This window comes from Amblyomma americanum, chromosome 8 (genome assembly GCF_052857255.1).
Source record: "Amblyomma americanum isolate KBUSLIRL-KWMA chromosome 8, ASM5285725v1, whole genome shotgun sequence".
NCBI lineage: Eukaryota > Metazoa > Arthropoda > Arachnida > Ixodida > Ixodidae > Amblyomma > Amblyomma americanum.
Genome location: NC_135504.1, coordinates 22992612 through 23013359, shown reverse-complemented (window position 1 = coordinate 23013359; position 20748 = coordinate 22992612). Strand labels below are relative to the sequence as shown.

General features: G+C 47.6%; 1 protein-coding gene across 2 annotated transcripts in view; it reads left to right on the top strand.

The window, feature by feature from the left end:
* The window catches only part of LOC144101106 (ras-related protein Rab-37-like), a 130919-nt gene extending 110975 nt beyond the window's left edge, over window positions 1-19944 (top strand). For both annotated transcript variants that reach the window (XM_077634128.1, XM_077634127.1), the window contains exons 3-8: window positions 4943-4984; window positions 5829-5895; window positions 10095-10147; window positions 11365-11487; window positions 13990-14066; window positions 15403-19944. In XM_077634128.1, the coding sequence (XP_077490254.1) occupies window positions 4943-4984; window positions 5829-5895; window positions 10095-10147; window positions 11365-11487; window positions 13990-14066; window positions 15403-15517 (477 nt within the window). In that variant the 3' untranslated portion in view covers window positions 15518-19944. The remainder of the gene's footprint in view (window positions 1-4942; window positions 4985-5828; window positions 5896-10094; window positions 10148-11364; window positions 11488-13989; window positions 14067-15402) is intronic.
* Window positions 19945-20748: the final 804 nt, after the last annotated feature.

Genomic DNA, 20748 nt, shown 5'->3' with positions numbered 1-20748 from the left:
GTCGTCACACCAAAACCCGCCGATGTCTGAGAGTAAACACCCCGATTGGTCGAGAGCGGTCACATGACCTCGTGACGTCATGACAACCTGCCCATAGTTGCAGGTGGGAGTCAAGTTAATGATTGGCGGAGAGAGGTCGCGTGACGTGGTGACGTCGTCATGGAAGAAAGAATAAAGAGGAGGCAGAGAGAGCAAGAAAGAGAAGAAAAAGAAGAAATGGCGGGGAAATCCGGTTAGAACCAGTTCTTGGCTTTGCCTAGCGAAGAATTCCCATCATCTTCAGCTTGCGAGAAACAGAAAGATAATCGCATTCCACTCCTACGATGCGTCAAGTGTTCCCAAATTTTTTCCCTTACATCGACGGCTGCATCAGGCACGTTTACCTACGTTTGCGGACTCTCATCGCCGTCGAAGCAGTGGCAGATCTCTCGCGGCACAAAACTCAGTGACGTAACTACTACCGTATCACGAGTTCAGCTTTTGACCAATAGGAATGCAGCGACAATTTTTGTGCTCACTTGCTGGCCAATGAGAATGCGCCACCTGTGAACACATTATCCAGACTGGCCTATCACTGTCAGTTTTTTGCCAAAGGAAAGGACGAGATCTGGTCGTTTTCTTGAACACTGCAGTCTTCTTCGAAATGAAAGCTTCGCCCGAAATCAGTGCTCAAGAAATCGCGCTTGCGTCAAGGTGAACGCAGGCGTAGCTCACGGTATGAGAAACCACCACATGACTACTCCCTAAATATATATATATATATATATATATATATATATATATATATATATATATATATATATATATATATATATATATATATATATATATATATATATATCACCACTTGAAAACTTCGTTAGAGCGCAGCACCAACTCCTGCTTGAGGCATTCGATTTATGCAAGTTGGGCTGCATTCCATCCGGCAAGAATTAAGACCCTTAAAATATCTCTAATCTATGGTAATTTTATTCATCTGACGTCATCTTAGAAGAACGCATATCATTCACTTCTAACATTTATAAAAACTTCAGCGGCATATATACAGTCGTGGTCATTTTTCTCTCACGACAAAGATCATCTGTTTCAATCCACTCTGCGCAATATTTTACCCTTTCTCGGCGCAGTGCTCCAGCAATGAAAAAAAAAAGCTTCATGTTCAAGGCTTTTACGCAGATGTACGCTTGGGAATGTTTTTTTTTTTCACATCACGAGATTCTGCACGTGCCAAACTGGCCCTACAGTTCTAAAAAGTTTCGGACTGCAGTGAGCTGCACATTTTAATGAGATGCATATATATACTTCGTTCAACGTGTCATTTCATTTTTCTATATTTTCCTTAGTAATAAGCGAAGCTTAGAATAAAGAAAATTCCTATGCTAAAACAAACAACGAAAAATAAATACTCTTCGCTTGCTAATCGCACTCCAGGGAATCTTTACGAAGCGGTAGGAAATAGCTCTAGCTGCTTCGTGTCCTCGCTGCAAACTATTTCCGACGATTCTCTCAAAAGTTATTTTTTCTTTCTGATTTTAAGATACGAAGAAACACACAGAGAGGGTAACGTGTACTGACGCGAGAAAGTGTAAATAAATATCACTGATGATATTTTCGAGCTTTTGGCGTGTGTGCTTTGCTCGACAGTGACCGCGACGAATTCCTAAAGGTCCTGTGTCAACGAGAGTTCTTCTCATTCCTTCGCAAGTTCGCGAAAAGTGGGGAAATGGAATTTCCTTTGCACCTTTACGCGCTGTGTCCGTTCTTGCTCGAGACCGGACCTCGAACCAGGAACAAACTGGGAGCAGACAGGAGATAAAGGGCGACTCCGCCTGGAGCAAATAGTTTACGAGCCTGTCAGCTTCTGTTCAAAAATTCAGACTGTTCCCCCGGTGAACTTTTGTGTGGAACCTTGTTCGAATAGAGTTATCTTTGTGTAGTGTTTGCTGTTCGCTCCACGCGAAGGAAATAAAATATTCTTCTACCCCTGGCTTTTTGCCCTGTGTCGTGTTTTTCACTTTCCCAGTTGCTTCCACCGAAAGAGATTTCGTTTCGCGCAGTATTTCCGCCTGACCTTAGTTGGGTGCTGCGTCGCGGAAGCTGTGGTAGTGGTAAGGCTATAAGACGTGCGGGCTGAGCCAACACCACATGCAGTTCTAGACTCCATCACAGTAGTTCCGTGCAGCACTACCGAAGCTACGATGATTGCAGAGACGACTCTCTGACGTTGCGGAATGCAATGCCAGTATAACATGGGCATATGGGCGCATGTGATAATGCGCTTCAAACTGCGCATGCGTCAAACGCTATTTCAAAGCAAGCTTTAACGTACGCTCGCGTTACGTACGCTATTTCTTAAGTTTAGCAGCGTGCGCGACTTCTGCGTACGCTGAAATCACGTTTACAACATAGCAGCCTGCTTCAAAGCAGGAATCCGCTTCGGAGTGAATTTGTTGTTGTTACTGTGTTTTTCAGTGCGTTCACTGGTCACAGATATGTCACCGGAGTTCCTTTTTGTCTTTTCTTATCTAAAGAAAAATACGTGAGCGATATAAATTTGCTTTATTTTTTATTTCGAGTAACGATTCTCTCGCTCATGGGTATAGAGAAGCTTAGTGAATAAGAACAGGGGTATTACTCATGTGAAATGGGGAAATCACTGTTGCATACAATATCAACAATTACCAAAGTAGCATGCAAGGCTCTTACATTACATGAAACAAACAAACAAACAATCAAGCAAGTATAATAGTGTAGAATGTCACCTATGTAACGAATTGCAGGGATTTTCAGATTCTGGTTGGCATATCTGCGATGCATGTGACGACGGTGCGATCCAGCTTTTTCCATCGAGTGTACCTACATCTTCCAGAATAATAAATGGTATTACGAAATTTCAAGAAAAGTTCTGTTTTGGTGGTTTGTGTCCTTCTTAATTTATTTTAAACGATTTCAATTATCTTTGCCAAAGCTCTACATATTTACTTTGTACTGCCTGTGCACTATCGAGGACAAATTAAGAGTCCAGTTCAGAGTTCAAACACCAGCACAAAAAAAGGCAACACAAACATGCTACCTGAACGATAAGAAACGCGGTTCAAGTTCATTATCATTTCAGAAGAGAGGTCATTGCACTTTCGGTGATTTTAATCGCACTCAACTAAAATATTATTCTGCTGTTCGCGTTTGGAATGTCCTCGATAGCACAATCCCTTACAAAAATTTCTTTAGACAGTCTATAGACTCTCCATAGACTTCCGCCTATAAATTCTATAGACAAACCCTTGAGAACAGTCTATAGGCAATAGAAATCCTATAGACAGTCTATAGACAACCTATGAATTTATGGCCGTACAGTTTTGGTAGACTTTTGTCTATAGACAATTTATAGACCATGAAGAGACAAAAAGAAATATCTATAGGGAGGCAATAGAGTCTATAAGAAGTCTATAGACTGTCTATAGACCGTTTTTGTAAGGGAATGGGCAAAACACTTGTATAGAACGTCCGAGCTGCGTGCTCCGTATACGAAAGCGACTGCCGAAGCCGGGTCCTCCAGCAATGCAGTAAAAGTCGAAGCAATCCGATGAGTGTATACCTTTGCATCCATCCAAAACACAACCCCTTTTGAATCAGGTTTTGTCGCCAGATATAGCGTGTGCAGCACGGAACACGTCCAGAGCATGCAGCTAAGCCGTTTGAGACAAACGTTTTACCTTCTTTTTACCTTCTTTACTTTGCAAAAACGTCACGCGTGTTCGGGCCAATGCCAATCACTCTTAACGGAAAGGAGTAAACATAGCGTAAGCTGTCTTCTAGAGCATTCCGTTTGATAAAAAGGGAGTGTGCTATAGGACCTCTCACTCCCTTTTTACTCCTATATAGGCGTATTTATGCTTAGAGTGTAGTTAGTCGCCCGAGCACACGATGGCTTCACTCAACGGGGTCGTTCAGACCAAGGATAGGCGCTGACTGCGCATGCGCGCAGTGGTTCTGAGCCCGCGCACCGGCGCATCAACAGTGTCGCCGGATTTTCCAGTCTCCTGATTGGAAGATACACCTCTCCGGCTTCTTCAACACTGCACACAATTGCGGAACGCATCACGGCGCATTATAAGGGGAATAAAGCACACGGAAAAACGTGTATCTCGTTCTGACGCGGTGCATGCGGCTAGCATACGGACGGTAATGAATGATTTACAAGTCCGCCGCCAACGACCTTCATCAGTGGCAGTGACATCAGCGCCATCTGTCGCAAGCCGTGCAACGCTGAGCGCCGCGTATACACTGCGACTGAATAGAGCATGCAACGATGCTCTTGGGACGTTTCTCACAATCGCGAGGATCCGGTGATGGCGATGGCGATGAAAGCCGGCAGTGGTGTTGCATAGCGTGTAGATATATCCACCGTGCAGGCCATATCTTTCTATCTTTTTTCGTTCGTGTCCGTCATACACTCACTGCGACAAGTTATGAAACCATTTCTATGGAATATAGACGAGGTTTTTCGGCTAGATGAGGCCGCACTAAAATAGCGATGTACATTGTACAATGTGCCGTCAACGAATGGGGTATGCAGGAAAGAAAGCAGAAAGCGCCTCGCGGGCGGATGCTTCTGACTAGCCCATACTGGTTAGGTAAACCAAAGCAGCCTCGTTAGCGGATGATGTGACGTCATCATTTGCAGCCCTCTAAAGAGAAACAGCTGCTGCCGTCTGCTTTCAACAAACGTTTGTTTCTTGTTCTACACTCCAAGCATAAGGAACTAAAAAGGGAGTAAGCTCTCCTCTTACGCAGTCCTTTTTATAAAAGGGTGTGCGCTACAAACAGCTTACTCTGTTTTTACACCTACATAGGCTTTTTTGTGTGTACAGTGTAGGGTGTGTTTACAGTGTACAGTTCAGAGCTGGTCACTAAATAGCGCTTATGTTTATTTTCTTTGCAGAACAAGGTTGTGACTGTGGACGACTACAAAGTCAAACTTCAGGTGAGCATTCGTTTTCGTGTTTGTACAAGTTGTTTACATGTCATTCGTCCATTTGCTTCCATGTGGAACAATACAATGTAAATAACGGAGTAACTACTAATTAGCGTCCACCCAAGCGCAGTCATGCGGCGTCCAGCTCTTAGCTACAGTTTGCTTAGTTCGTACGGCGGCTGCCCCGGAAAGGTGATGGTGCTGGGTTCGATCCCCGAACCAGGAGATGGTTTTCTTCAAGTATGCGAAGTTTCTGTGCAATCGTTACAGCTTTCCTTTGTAGCTCTAAAGCTGCGCTTGTGTTGATGGTAATGAAAAATTGCTGCTTTATTGCAATGCAACTCCACCTTGGAGAATTTTCTTAAACATCGTACTGAGATATTACTTCGTTGAAAAGGCCCTGCCATAGGCAACAACATTCCAATGTGCCTGGAATAAATAGCAAAATGAATCATAACTACTAGTTCAGAGCGTCTTGAAAGCCGAGCGTATGGTATTTTTTCGCCACCGCGGCAAATAAAGCAAATGCACCGCGACTGTACTAGGGACGAAGGCTGTCCCGATTGTTTGGGCTACAGTGCCGACTCATCGCATGAGACATTGAAATATGGCACGAGCGTCAAGCTTTGCTCTCCTGATAGTACCCGCGCTTTCTGGAGAGCGTTTAAATGGGATTTAAGGAGCGAGTGCAGAAGACATAAGCAGAGCAGTCGCCATTTGCACTCGATGCGAATGGCGCGGTGCCAGAATCCCTGCTCGTGGGATGAGGAAGTCAGCAGGGGGGGAAATTTTGGTGGGGGCTGCTTGGAACTTGGTGCGCACCGCCACAACAGCGCTCTCTCAAAATGCGCAGATCTGGGACACGGCGGGCCAGGAGAGGTTCCGGAGCGTCACGCACGCCTACTACAGGGACGCGCACGGTGAGTTGGTGTAGGAGAGAGTGAGTGAGTGTCACTGCGCGAGCAATGGTTGACTGAGTGTCAGTGAGTGAGTGAAAGTTAATGAGTGACTGGGTATCAGTGACTGACTGAGCGAGTGATGAGTGACTGGGTGTCAGTGAGTGAGTGATGAGTGACTGAGTGTCAGTGAGTGAGTGAGTAAACGTTATTGAGTGACTGAGCGAGTGATGAGTGACTGGGTGTCAGTGAGTGAGCGAGTAAACGTTATTGAGTGACTGAGCGAGTGATGAGTGACTAGGTGTCAGTGAGTGAGTGAAAGTTAATGAGTGACTGAGTATCAGTGACTGACTGAGCGAGTGATGAGTGACTGAGTGTCAGTGAGTGAGTGAGTAAACGTTATTGAGCGACTGAGCGAGTGATGAGTGACTGGGTGTCAGTGAGTGAGTGAAAGTTAATGAGTGACTGAGTATCAGTGAGTGATTGAGCGAGTGATGAGTGACTGAGTGTCAGTGAGTGAGTGAGTAAACGTTAATGAGTGACTGAGCGAGTGATGAGTGACTGGGTGTCAGCGAGTGATTGAGCGAGTAATGAGTGACTGAGTGTCAGTGAGTGAGTGAGTAAACGTTAATGAGTGACTGAGCGAGTGATGAGTGACTGCGTGTCAGTGAGTGAGTGAACGTTAATGAGTGACTGAGTATCAGGGAGTGACTGAGCGAGTGATGAGTGACTGGGTGTCAGTGAGTGAGTGAGTAAACGTTAATGAGTGACTGAGCGAGTGATGAGTGACTGGGTGTCAGTGAGTGAGTGAGAGTTAATGTGTGACTGAGTATCAGTGAGTGACTGACCGAGTGATGAGTGACTGAGTGTCAGTGAGTGAGTGAACTTTAATGAGTGGCTGAGTATCAGGGGTTGACTGAGCGAGTCATGAGTGACTGGGTGTCAGTGAGTGAGTGACATTTAATGAGTGGCTGCGCTGAGTAAATGAGTGAGTGAGTGTCAGTGAGTGAGCTAGTGATGAGGTAGTGAGTGTGAATGAGTGAGTGATGAGTGACTGAGTGTTAATGAGTGAGTGAAAGTTAACGAGAGGCTGCGTTGAGTCATTGAGTGAGTGACTGAGTGTCAGTGAGTCAGTTACCGAGTGACGAGTGAATTAAAGTTAATGAGGGACTGCGTTGAATGAGTGGGTGACTGAGTGCCATGAGCAAGTGATTAGTGATTGAGTGTAAATGATCGAGTGACGAGTGTCAGTGAGTGAACGTTATTGAGTAATTGCGTTGAGTGAACGAGTTGAGTAAGTGATGGTGAATGAGTGAGCGAGTGATGAGTTAGCAAGTAAAACTTGAGCGAGTGGAGGCGATTTAATGAGTTGTCATTTTTGCACGATGCCAGCCACTTCCACCCTATCTCTCTATTCCCCTTGCATGCACGGCTCAAAACAGGAACAGTTTAACTTGCTAAACTTCGCAGCACCTGGCGTACAGTCGAGGCGCATCAATATAATTTTCTCCTCGTACCCGTTGCAAGCGAACCCTATAGATAACCAGGTCACCATACACCCCTTGAACAAGCTTATGAAACCCGAAGGTCATCCTGCCAGACACAGCAAACAGGTGCAAGCCCAGCAGAAAAACCCGCCCACAAAATAATAAACAAACTAACGGGGCACGAACAACAGCAAACAATTGGACAAACAACAAGGGCGGGACGTTCCATGTAGCACGCACCTGCACCGAGGTGGCAGAAGCGTCGGTCTTTCTCCCCCTTTCCACCCTTTTTCCCTCTTTCACATTCTAAAAACCATTCGCCGCTCGCTTTACGCAATCTGTGCATGTAGCACGTAAATCTGCTGGAGATATGTCTTGCGTGTTAAGGCAAAGTTCCGGGATAGGTGAACGGCGGTGTTTGTTATACTATATATGTCCGCCCAGCTTATCGTGTGCATTAAGGGGTGTTTCCGTACAATGCACAGCGAACGAGGGGCGCTGCAATCCGAAGCGTTTTCCGACTTGAGTGAGCACTCGCGCCGCGTCTGACGTCACATCGATCGTTGAGCCTAGTGCATTGAGCCCGCTCTGTAAACAATTCGCTTCCGCGGTGAGACGAGCATGTATATGCGCCCTTATAAAGCAACGGGCTCTCGAATAAAACTCGGAGCATCGACGTCCCCGGTCGATAAAACGCATCCATAAGCGGGCGCCGTAAGGCACCACCTTCGTTGCCATGTTTTTCTCCCTTATCTGTGCGCGGCGCCAAAAGCCCGAATTATCCGGTCGCTTTTCAAACATTTACTCGCCTACAGCCGACAGTTATGCATCAGATGAGCGCTGCCTCGTATGTCCCTGCTCGGAGCTTTGCGTTTGGGGATTGCGGAGCATGAAATCTGAGCACTGGAGTGAGTCGGAAAGAAAAAATAAAACGAAAGAAGACGTGAAAAAGAGAATACAAAACAGTCAAACGTGGCCGTAGAGTGACTACTTATATTTCCCCTTAACTGTCTGCCCGCTTGCCCGTTACGCTTTTCACGTCTTTTTGTCCGCAACACTGTGTTGCCCACACAATTCCTCGCCTGCACAGTTTGGAACGGCAGTTCACACGACGTCGATGCTGTCACCGGCAAACTAACATCATTAGAACATACTAACCCGCCGCGGTGGCTCGGTGGTTAGGGCGCTCGACTACTGATCCGGAGTTCCCGGGTTCGAACCCGACCGCGGCGGATGCGTTTTTATGGAGGCAAAACGCTAAGGCACCCGTGTGCTGTGCTGTGCGATGTCAGTGCGTTAAAGATCTCCAGGTGGTCGAAATTATACCGGAGACCTCCACTACGGCACCTCTTCTTCCTTTCTTCTTTCACTCCCTCCTTTATACCTTCCCTTACGGCGCGGTTCAGGTGTCCAACGATATATGAGAGACACTGCGCTATTTCCTTTCCCCAAAAAAACCAATTATTATTATTATTATTATTAGAACTTACTACGATCTATACTTAACCGTGAATGCATGTGTGCAACTAATGCGGTCTTCTGTAACGCACGCCTCTGCCAGTAATACTACAAAAATTGGTACCTATAATTCAATGAAGGTAAAGTATGGCAGTGTGCTATGATGGTTAGCACGGGCTTTGCATAAAGGGAACGGAAGCGGGGCAATAAAGAATCTAACTAGCAGAGGTGAATGAAATGCAAGTTGAAAAGCGAAATTACAAACAATGACGTGAACATCGGAACGCCGTATTTCCCAACGATTCTCGTCATCGATGCATTATTTCCCCCTGACCAATGACGTAGCTGTACCGTCTGTGAGCAGAGGGCCGACTGGCAGAAATGAATACGAGTCACTAGGTCCGGGAGTCTCGTATTGGAACAGTAATTTGCTGCGGGGGAAAAAAAACACTTGCAGGAGCGTTACCACTGCGTAACGCTAGATTCAGGGACAGCTCTTTGCGGTGGTCAATACAGTATTGTCTATTTGTTGTCAGTTATCTCCTTCTCTGGCTCAGTACGTGTGAAGTCACTATGCTGCCATTCGTGACGTCACTGCATGCTGACCATTCAGCGTGGCGCGTTGCGGTGACGTCATGCATCACGGCGCTGCATGCTGACCAATAAGTGAGGCGTAGTGTCACGACGCCGACGCCGCAAAACCGTGCAAATGTTCCCGTAACAGCTTTCGCTGTAAACAGAGTCGCTTCGAAAAGCGCTCTAATCTGGCTCCACCCAACTTTATTAATATTAATTGGTTTTGGGGGAAAGGAAATGGCGCAGTATCTGTCTCATATAACGGCGGACACCTGAACCGCGCCGTAAGGGAAGGGATAAAGGAGGGAGTGAAAGAAGAAACGAAGAATTAGAGGTGCCGCAGTGGAGAGTTCCGGAATAATGTAGTGCACCTGGGGATCTTTAGCGTGCACTGACATCGCACAGCACACGGGCGCCTTAGCGTGCTGCCTCCATAAAAACGCAGCCGCCGCGGTCGGGTTCGAACCCGGGTCTCCACTCAACTCTCCTCCCCCCCCCCCCACTTCCCGCTCTCTCTTTCCACGCTGTCTTTTTTAACCCGCTCCTAATTTTAAGCCGTAGTTGGCGCTCCAGATGAAGGTTGCGCAATTAACTTTCAGAAAGCTATTTGAATCTCCACTTGCCTTCTGCTTTTCTTTTATAACGCTACTTGCTTCTCTTGCGGCGACTAACACGTGATTGGCTGGCTTCTTTCCTCCGCAGCGCTACTCCTACTGTACGACGTGTCGAACAAGACCAGCTTCGATAACACGAGGGTGAGAGCTCACTCTACATGCAACCTCGCTTTTGGTGCATGTTCGTTCATTCTATGTCGCGGTTTCGTGTGCATGCTACAGTTCTGCTCACAATTGCCTAATCGCCATAAAATAACATGTTGGCCTACTAGGGAAAAGGCAAACTGCGACTTGCCTTCGCCTGATGTATGCAACTAGCTGAAAGCTGGCCGTTCATTCAACTCATTACCAGGGATTCGAGACAAGCGCTTCTAGTTCGCTTGAATGCCACCATGTGGCGCAGGGCTTTGGACATTCAAAAATAGAGCGTTTACGCAATCCGTGACGTCAGAAAAAATGATTGACCGGCTCCCTTTGAAGTGCTATAGGCCGCTCCGCTGCTTAGCGGCACTGAATATATGCTCTGACCCAAATTCCTGGTAATTAAGTAACCAGCTGACCGGAAGCTGATTGAGTACAGCCGGAAGCTAATTTCTCCACTGAAAGGCGCCTGTATCGGCTTATATGGACTGCTATAGAGTTCGTCTCATACAATGATGCGCTGCGCGCAGCGATTACAAAGTGACATATGGCCGTAGCCGTTGCGTTGTAAAGCGTCAGTGCTTGTGCTCAGGACCAGCCACGTAGTCCTGCGCAAGCCTCACACGCACGAGCACCTTGTCTCTGATCCGGCATATGATGCCCCGCCTCCTAGATAGTTCCGCAAGCAGGAAGTTAATAAGCTCATTACAAGACAGGTCGAAGAGATCGACTCGGACTTGTATGTTAACGTGTTCTCCCGTACGGCAACGCTTACAACTAATGTTGGCGCTGCCCGATCGTCTGAAAGCCTATAGAATCGGTGAATGTTCTTCGTATAGTCTAAACAGCCTTGCATGAGAAGGTAGTGACCGGTAGCTGTCAGCCTTGTAATGAGGCTTATCATCATCATGTTTACTACACGCACTGCAGGGCAAAGGCCTCTCTCTTGTCTTTCAAATTAATCCTGTCCTTTGACAGCTGCGGCCACCGTATACCCGCAAACTTTAATCTCATCCGGCCACCTAACTTTGCTCCCCAGAGCAGGATTTAGACACCCTAGTGTGGAACTTGGCCACAGCCTTCTATGAACAAACCAATTAATAAGGCTTATACAGGGCTACTACCAACAAGCAAAGAGCTTTCGCTGGCTCGCGAAAACTCGGGCGACGAGCTTTGTCTTCTGCGAGTGTTCATCAGCTGAGCCCCGTTCCTCGCAGGCGTGGCTGGGCGAGATCAACGAGTACGCCCAGGATGACGTGGTGATAATGCTCATCGGCAACAAGGCCGACATCCAGCAGGACCGACAGGTGCGCCTCGAGGACGGAGAGAGGCTCGCCAGGGTCAGTGCATACGTCTCCTGTCTACGCGCGGAATTAGAGGACTTCCGGGAGGTCTCGCAGGTTATACAAGAGTTTTGCTCTTCTTCGTCAGTTTAAAGTCAGGGGGAAAAAGGCTTACACGCGGTGCAATTTTGATGGACAGCTAGATGATAACCTACCTCCTCCCCCGATGCTGATTGCGCCCGTCATGTGAACAGGCGATAGCCTGATACTTACCTGATGCCTTAGCGTGCAAAGCATGTGGGTAAGCGATAGACTAGCATGCGTCCTTCACCCTATTGTTCAAGTTAGGTGGCCAGGCGAGAGCCTGGCTTACATCCTCGGTGCCCTATTGTGCGAATGCTACGTACAGGCGAGAGCCTTCGGTGTCTCCGGTGCCTGAGCGTCGTCGAGAAAGAATGCTCTACTCCCAGCAGCCTGCGTCATTTGACACCTTTAGCATACCGTGTACCGTTACTGTTACCGGAATACCGGGAGCCCGCCCACCGTCAGTGCGCACGCGCTGATTGGTCCGAGCGCGCAGCTGCCGGGCGCCTGGCGCCATCTATCGCCCTCAATGTGGTATGCGCATGCGCACTGTCGGCGCACGGGCTCCCGGTGTAACGGTAACGGTAACACGATGCACAGTATGATAAAGGTGTCTATTACCCTGGCCAGCCTATATCGTTCGCCCTGAACAACCCGTGTATACTGACACTTCACAATGTAGTGTCCTAGCACCCATGGCTCGTCTATTTCTTCCTTGTTTCGAGAGGGCTGTGCAGCGCCTTTCATCGCGAGCTGCTGCTCAGTCACATCCTCGACACTGCCATCTCCCCAGAGTTATAAAAGGGCGCGCTGGGTGCAGCAACCCGTATACGCTGCCAGTGCAGCACGTGCGAGACTGCAGTGACGCTGGGCCACTCAGTCACGAGAAGACGAGTTTGGCCAGCTGCGGCGCGCCCGTTGCCTCATACACACTGCGATGACGTCATCATACACGTGCGGAGAATGCCGGCGCGCCCCGCAGGAGAGACCTGTCTCAGATCTCGCCCCCCCCCCCCCCCCCCCCCCCCCCCCCCAAACCGCGCTTTCCCCGGTAGCCGCTCCGATTATGAACCGGCCAACTTAGCGGCTCGTGGGGAAGTATACCGTATGCAGCAGAGCTCTTCTCATCGTGCTAGTTGCGAAACTCCGCTTCATCTCCTGGCTAATTTTCTGCGGCTGTGCACTTAGCGGACGTTAGCAGATGGAGACGCCGGCTATAGGAGCCACTAATAAAATTGGAGAGGGTACCCTAAGCTCCGCCTTAAGTGCATGACGCCACAGCGTAATGGGTTAATCCCCATATATGCAGAATGTCGTTCTCCACTTTACATTCATGAATCTCCGGGAGTCCTCGTACCCTTCCTGACGCAGTGGTGCAGCGGTTAAGCGAGCAGCCACTGCCCTGCGATGGCAGGTGCTCCCAGTGGCGGGCCTTGTGCGGCCGTGGTTGCTATTAACTGCCACCTGCCATGGTGGGTTGTTTGCTCAATATCCGGTAGGCAGGTTGTGATGACGCCTCAGGGGCACGTGACCTTGCGGCGTTAGAGAACAAAAGAGTTGGAGAAGAAACGATGTTTGTTGCTGCTCTATAGCGTATATTTGGATGATGAATTGCATTTGGATAGAGCATGCAGGTGAAATGAAATATTACATTCCACAATACCAGCTATGACTAACACAGGCCCCCAGCAATTAGTACTGCTTAATTTTCATTTTATACTTGCAAGCTAATCACAACTTCTTCAGTAGCCCCGTCAGGCCACCTCAGTAAACGTTCTGCAAGCGCTGGCAAGCGGAGCCTGGTCGCAGACCTTTCCACGACCCCCGGAGCAATTGCTTTATTTTTTTTTGAGGGGGCTGTGGGGAGAGCGTAAGGGAGCTTCCCTTATAAACTGGTTCTACAGACAGTCTATAGATTTCTTATAGACTCTATTGCCTACATATAAGTATTTCCTTTTGTCTATTCACAATCTATAGACTGTTTATAGACAAAAGTCTAGTAGAATTGTATGGCCATAGATCTATAGATTGTCTATAGACTCTCTATAGAATTTGTATTCTCTTTAGACTATTCCCTGGGATTTGTCTATAGCCAGTCTATAGACTTTATAAGCAAAATTCTATGAACAGTCTGTAGACTGTCTGAAGAAGCTTTCATAAGGGTTAATCGAACTGTTTCCTGCTCTACCAGCACAATTTAGCAGAGTCCAGTATGATGACAGCGCACCTTCGACCACTTTCTTGTTAGGTCGCTGTCTTCATAGACGATGCATTTGCGAGCATTTGGAAATCTTGGCAGCGCCGTGTGCCACAGCTCTTGATACCCTATATAAACCTGGAGCTTCGCATTGCGTGCATTTGTGCTGCATGACTTATTGTCTGATTGCCGTTTAAGTTTCGCGGATATTGCATGGAGTATACGCCTTCGTCTCGTACACCACTCACCCGAGGTTCTTTGCAAACGTGCGCTTGCAGGAGTACGGTGTGGCCTTCATGGAAACCAGTGCCAAGACAGGCTGCAACGTGGAGTTGGCCTTCATGGCTGTAGCGAGGTGAGTGGCTTATAGATGGACGTGCTCACACCCTATCTTAAAACACAAACGAAAATTATTTGTCGTTATAACAAATTTTCCTGTAGTATTTTGGGACCTGACTACAGAAATTCTTGTATTAACATGATTTTCTGTAGTATTGTGCAGTCTCCTGTCGTTAGGACAGATCCGGTTCTGTTGCACAACAGACAGCTTCGGAATAGTACAGAAAAGTCTGTCGTAACGACAGGACGATAAATATTTTTGTCCTATTTTGGTACTGGCTCTGGAAATTTCTGGCTGGAAATTTCTGATACATTGCCGCTCTTTATCGGAATTTATCAACAGTGACACGTGTGCTCCATCTGACAATCTCTTCGCAGTAAATACGAAGCTATAACCGAGCATGAGGCGACGCTTTGCAGACCTGTGTACGGTTGGCTCGCGAGCTCGCGAGAAAAGCACACTTGTAGATCGAAGACATCGCCTCGCGCTGCTATATCTTTCACTTCATTGGGAACAGCTTGCAAGATTGAGTTTTAATTGCCACGCTGGGTGGAACGGGGCTGTAGGTTTTGTTGATTCTTTCCGCTCCTTTTGCCCTAGAGTGAGATGGTTAGGCAACAGAAATGAGCTATAAGCATGCATATAGAGAACGCGGCTTTGGAACTGTTGCTTTTCTCTATTTTCTGCCCAGCTCTCGGAATTTCGGCACCAGCATCGAGTACAACATGTACGAGAGGAATAATTTCTCGGGACAACTAAACATTTTCTTTGACCATAATGGTGTCGTTGAATTTAAAATCGCATGGTTTAGCTGCTTCGCTACTATCCTCACTATCCGGTGGGTTCTATTCCGGTCGCATAAGCGCGTGGGGCAAATTTCAGAAAACGCCCGTGGTATGCCCAGAACTCAGGTAGTCGGAATCATTCCAAGCCCTCCACCAGGGGGCGTGACTCATAGTACGCTGCGTAGCTTTGACTACGTTAAGTCTGCCATGGTAGCTCATGTGGTTCTAAGCTCTGCCAAGTTGCCGACCGTGTCCGGCGCTTCCCCTATCAAAATGATCAATGAACTTTTATACAAACTTTTTACTGTCTCTACTGCTTTCCTATAGGTATTTTGTCTATTCATAGTCTATGGACGAGTCTATGGACGAAAGTCTTCTAAAAGTGTGTGGCCATAAATCTATAGATTGTGTATAGACTGTCTATAGGATTTGTATTGTCTATGATGGACTAGTCGATAGGATTTTTCTATAGAGAGTCTATAGAGTTTATTGACAAAAGTCAATGAGCAGTGTATAGACTGCCTATAGAATTTTCTGCAACGGATACGCGCGTTCCTCTGGTGCAGGGAGCTGAAACAGCGGTCGTCCCGATCGGCGCACGGCGCGTCGGGCCGCTTCAACATGACCGAGTACATTCGCCAGGAGAGTCAAGCGAAGCCCAACGGCTGCTGCAGTAGTTAGGGATGGCGCGTCAAGCTCCGGCTACCCTTCTAGCACCCCCAGCCAACTGCGCACGCCGCCTCCCCACCGACCACCACCAGCGACGCCAGTGGCGCATGTGGCAGCGCGAATGCCTGTACTGGAACTGCTGGCATCCGCGCTGCTGGTTCTGGTACTACTGGCGCCTCCAGCGGTACTAGCACCGGCCGTACCGATTCTGGCCACACCGAAACTACTGCCACCGAAGCCACATGCCACAGCGCTACTGGCTCCGGGCCTGCCTGTACTGGAGCTTCTGGTCTTGGAGAGCCTGGCTCCGGGACTGCTGCTGCCGTTGCATCTCCGGCCCTGAAGCTGCTGGGCCGGGCTCTTCCGATACCGGAAGTATTGGTACAAAGACTCTGGTGCCCGTGGGCTCGACGGCTGGTTCGAGCACTGCTCTCTCCTTCTGAGTTGGTTCCCGCGTCCACAGTGGCGCAGCCTTGGCGTCTGAATCAACTGCCGCGCAGCCAATCAGAAGCAGGTTAATACTCGAGGGGCTCCTCCTTCGGCATGCAGTCTTTGGCGCTTGCCAGATCAGTGGGAAACAGTCTCCCACGGGCGAGTCCCTTCCGCAAGGAATAGGAAGAAGTAATGCATCAGGAATGATGTGTCGCAGTAATTGGTATCTCCAGATATGGGCGTTAGCTCCTCGGCGAAACGGCTGTCTATACGGCCCTCCCAACACTTCCCAAGGGAGATGTACGTGACCTCCCAATCGCTGTGAGGCCCGCGTTATCGAAGGCGTGACCAAAACGCTGTAGATGAGTCTGTCCCGCCCAGAAATAGGACAAAATCCTTCGGGAGCTCGAAGCATCGAATGACGGTTATTACTCCACGTGGAGCTGGCCCCTTTCCTTTAATTCCGCCATGCTTAGGCACCAGACCGGAGGTGGCCTGGGACTAGACGTGATCTGTCTTCGTCACGTAGTGGTTGCAGATACGCTGGTTGGCTGCGCGGCGGTCAACTGACCAAGGAGCCGCGCACGCGAGCCCTTGTTGACGCCAAGGCGATCCGCGACGCGCGCAGTGTTTTCACTTTCGTTCGCTTCTTCGCTCGTTCATTCCTTCCTCCCTATCTTTCCAAAGCCCGTACAACCAGCGCCACCTGGAACGTTCTAGGTGGCTTTGGAACAACGCGCCCGTATCCGTTGCAGCGGTTGTCGCAGACGCATGCGTGGACTGAAGCTTGGACTCTGTTGGACTGTGTGCACGTGTGTGTGTTCCGTGTATTGTGTGTGTGCTCATGTGTGCAAGTGAGTGAAAGTGAGTACAAGGCCGGACTCAGATACGGCTTTGATTCTCGACGACGGCTATCGGCCCGTCGCCGATGCATCGTAGCAGCTCTCCTGCAAGACGCTTTGTGTCGCGTATTCGATATCGCTTACCTCATGGGAGAGCCTATCACATGTTAGCCGATTTAGGAAAGCATCGACAATAGTATGCCGTCTGGCAGATCCTAACAGCCTGTGGCATGCGCAGTGCCCGAGGGCTGGTTCTTCGTCATTTGTGGCAGCATCGCGGACGCTATTCTTTATTATCAGCCAAAGACGCTGTGACGTTCAGCATACGTCATTAAATAAACATGGTCGTCGAGGTCGTCGATCCTTCGGGTAGTACGTCAGAAGGGAAGTAGGTTCTTTTTGAACTGACATTAAGCGCATCGTGCAATCTGTACCCCATGGAAAGTTGTCATAGGTGTTGTGAGACAAGCGTGCTAACACCCACTGGTATGAGACGGATGGACAACATTTTTTGTCTTTGAAAGACGTTATGTAAAACTCCGGGGTGTCAGTTCTGCACCAGGTGACGAATAATTGTTCACAGTCTTTGACACGACAACATTCCGGTGTACGCAATATAAAAGAAGGTTTTTCTTTCCTAGATATGAAACGAACATATATGATCAATGTCTATATGAATCAGTCAAGCATGAATTATTGAGTGATATTCTTTTTGTTCTTTTTTTGAATATTTAAGATGTGTAATTACTTTAGGTTTAATATAAAGAATTAAAAATAAATTTGGCTCTCGAATTCAATCTTAGAGCCGCTTTTCATATCGCTTGTACCTGTAGTTATGTGCAGCGTAATCGGACGCTTTGTCTGTTGACGACAGTTGGTGAACTAACCTATCTATACAGCCACTGTTGGTTTATAATAGCTGGGCTTTGATTTAAAGCGTCCTGTCGACAGGATTAACATTGCAGTGCCGCTTAACCTACGCCAGTATGTTCCTCTGTTCGTCTTCCAGGTGCTGAGAAGCCACGACAAAAGCATCGTCCAAACACACACATAATTCCATTGTTTTTTTTTTTGGTTGTGCTATTCCTATAAGATTGTGTCTGGTCTATATGACACCTTTCGCCAAACTACGCTGGTCAGTGCTTCTGTCGCATTTTATTATTTTTTACGTATGTTTTGGCGAGCTGCTGTTACGCTTGTTACATACTTAAGCAAGATATCAGGCGCCCTTTGCTAGCTGGAATAATACTCTAGAAACGAATAAGCCTATGTGGGTGTAAAAAGGGAGTGAGCTGCCCTCTAGCATACTCCCTTATAGGTTCAAGGTATGCTACCCGAATCCCGGAGTATATTTCAGTCACTAAATATATGGAATGCTTGTTATTGGCAAAGGAGGCCCATTCTTACTGCAAAACATAGTAATCTGATACAGTTAGAGATGGGAGGAGGCTTTTTTAACGCGGCACCAGAGATCTTTGTTTGCAAACAGAGCGCACTGAAACCTCGGATAAAATCTTCGTAAGTGCTGGAACTTGGCATGTTTTGATGAGAGAATTTGTTTCCATTACCAACCTTAAGTATTGCGTATTTGCAGTGATGGAAGTCTACTCCAGGGCTTGGGCAGCATACCCTGCACCCAAAAGAAGTGCTCTAGATGACAGCTTACTCCCTTTTAACTCCTGTATAGGCTAGTTCCTGTTTAGAGTGTACCATCCCGGTAATTCATTTGAGGCGGTTAAGACTTATCTTGCTTGGCGGCGTCTTATTGTAATCTTGTTCGTCGTTGTCAGCTAGAGAAAGTTCCAGCTTGTTACCGATGAGGAAACAGATCTGCCATAACGACTGTACGAAGCGCGGAAACGCCTGCAGCATTAGTACCTCGGTCGCTCTGCAAAACGTTTTCAGTCTCTCGAAACCTCGATGGAAGTCCTGTTGTCCACAACTTCGGTTGGGTTACAGTGGCGCTAGTCACTTTGTGGCATAAGTTGACATCATATCATATCTTGACCTTAACCTCTTTATGGCTTGAATCCGAAACAATTTTACGCCGGGTGCGTCATCCTTTATAGCGGGACAAACAGGGTTATACCGGTTTTGTTTGTAAAGTTCGTCTTTTCCCCTTCCCTTCCACTATAACCGTGTTCCTCGTTCTTCAAAGCAGAGTTGGCTACTACGTCAAACCACGCTTCACCTGTCGCTCATGGAACTCGACGGTTCCTTCGCTTCACTTTTTTTTTCTCCTGTGTGAATACATCCCAATCGGCTCGGAAACTCCCTTGAACGTCTTGCGGACATCCTGGACGTCCGCAGGATGTCCATGAAAGTTTTCTATTGGGATATTGCAGTGAGGTGGTGGACGTTCATGAAATTTTTCCGTTGGTATACTGCAGTGATGCGGTTTGCCCGATGCTGCACTTGTCTTCGACATTTCCCTTAAGTCGGTGCTCTGATTCGCATTCTTTTTGTGTTGTGCTTTCATTCGAACGAAAGCAGTTGCACAACGCGGCTCCTCTGCCGTTCGACGCCTTCTGTCGCCGATAAAGGTGGCACAAGTGGTTTTCCTTGCACTGGCTTGCTATGTCTCTGCCTAGTTGGTGCCTGCGCTCTAACAGCAAATAGGCCTTTATAGGAGTAATAAGGGAGTAAGGTGTCCCCTAGAGCACACCCTTTTTCTCTAGAGGGCAGCTTTCACTCGTTTCTGTTTGGAGTGCATTGGCGCCAAGGTTAAGGAAGCCTCTGAAATCCTGTTGCAGCGTCAGTGTTCATTCGTCACCAATTCCTGGCTTGCATGTATGTTCCGAACCAAAGAGGAAAATACGTCTACAGTTAGCCTACATGGGGTAAAGTTAGCAAGACCGCTACGCCCAACGGAAACAGCTCGACTCGGGCTTGTCATCCAGCCGTTTATTGAGAAACGTCATTTTCGAAAGTGCCGCTGAAAATCTGGCTTGTGTTTTTTTTTGTTTATTTTCATGCTCTCAATACCCGGATGCTTTACAAGGAGCTTTGGAAGTGTGTTAGCAAAGTAATAATTATGGAGGGGGTTTCAGTTCCTGCCAATACGTGGCACTAAAGAATCAAAATGAATGTACAAGATGTGGCGAGAACTACTCTGAATTAGTGATTGTTACGGAAAGACAAGTGTCTCTTCTGGCCGGCCACCGGAAACAAAAAAAAGAACAAATGGACATATGCGCCACCTATGTATTTTGACAGAAACTACTGGCGGTATACCCTGAGGTAGTATTGAGTTAATCTGATTCAATTCAATATAACGGTTTCAGATAACGCAACGATTTGGATGGCTCGGACTTGTAAACCAAACAGTGCGCTATATATTTGGAACCTGCAGACTTACACAGTTTTGCAAGCGTCAGAATCAAAAACTTCTGCTGTGTCTGCAGGGCTGAGTATTTTACGGATTGGAGTTACATGGTTTCGCACATGATGGCGCTTCATCACTTACATGTATGTCAAGTGTGAGGCAACATCCACATTAGAACAATCGTTTGTGACAAAAACCCAAGCAGCACAGGTAATCGGCACAATATTGGAATTCGATGATTTTACGATAAAGATCCCCAGGTGGTCGAAATTATTCCGGAACCCTCCACTACGGCACCTCTTCCTTCCTTGCTCCTTTTAGACCCTTCTTTATCCCTTCCCTTACGGCCCGGTTCAGGTTTCTGTCGACATATGAGACAGATACTGCGCCAATTTCTTTTTTTTAAATAGGTTTTTGGGGAAAGGAAATGGCGCAGTATCTGTCTCATATATCGTTGGACACCTGAACCGCGCCGTAAGGGAAGGGATAAAGGAGAGAGTTAAAGAAGAAAGAAAGGAAGAAAGAGGTGCCGCAGTGAAGGGCTCCGGAATAATTTCGACCATTTCCTTTCCCCTAAAACCAATTTTCATTTTTTTTCTCATGGTTTTACTCTGGTCATTTGTAGGACCGGCTGCGCCAATACA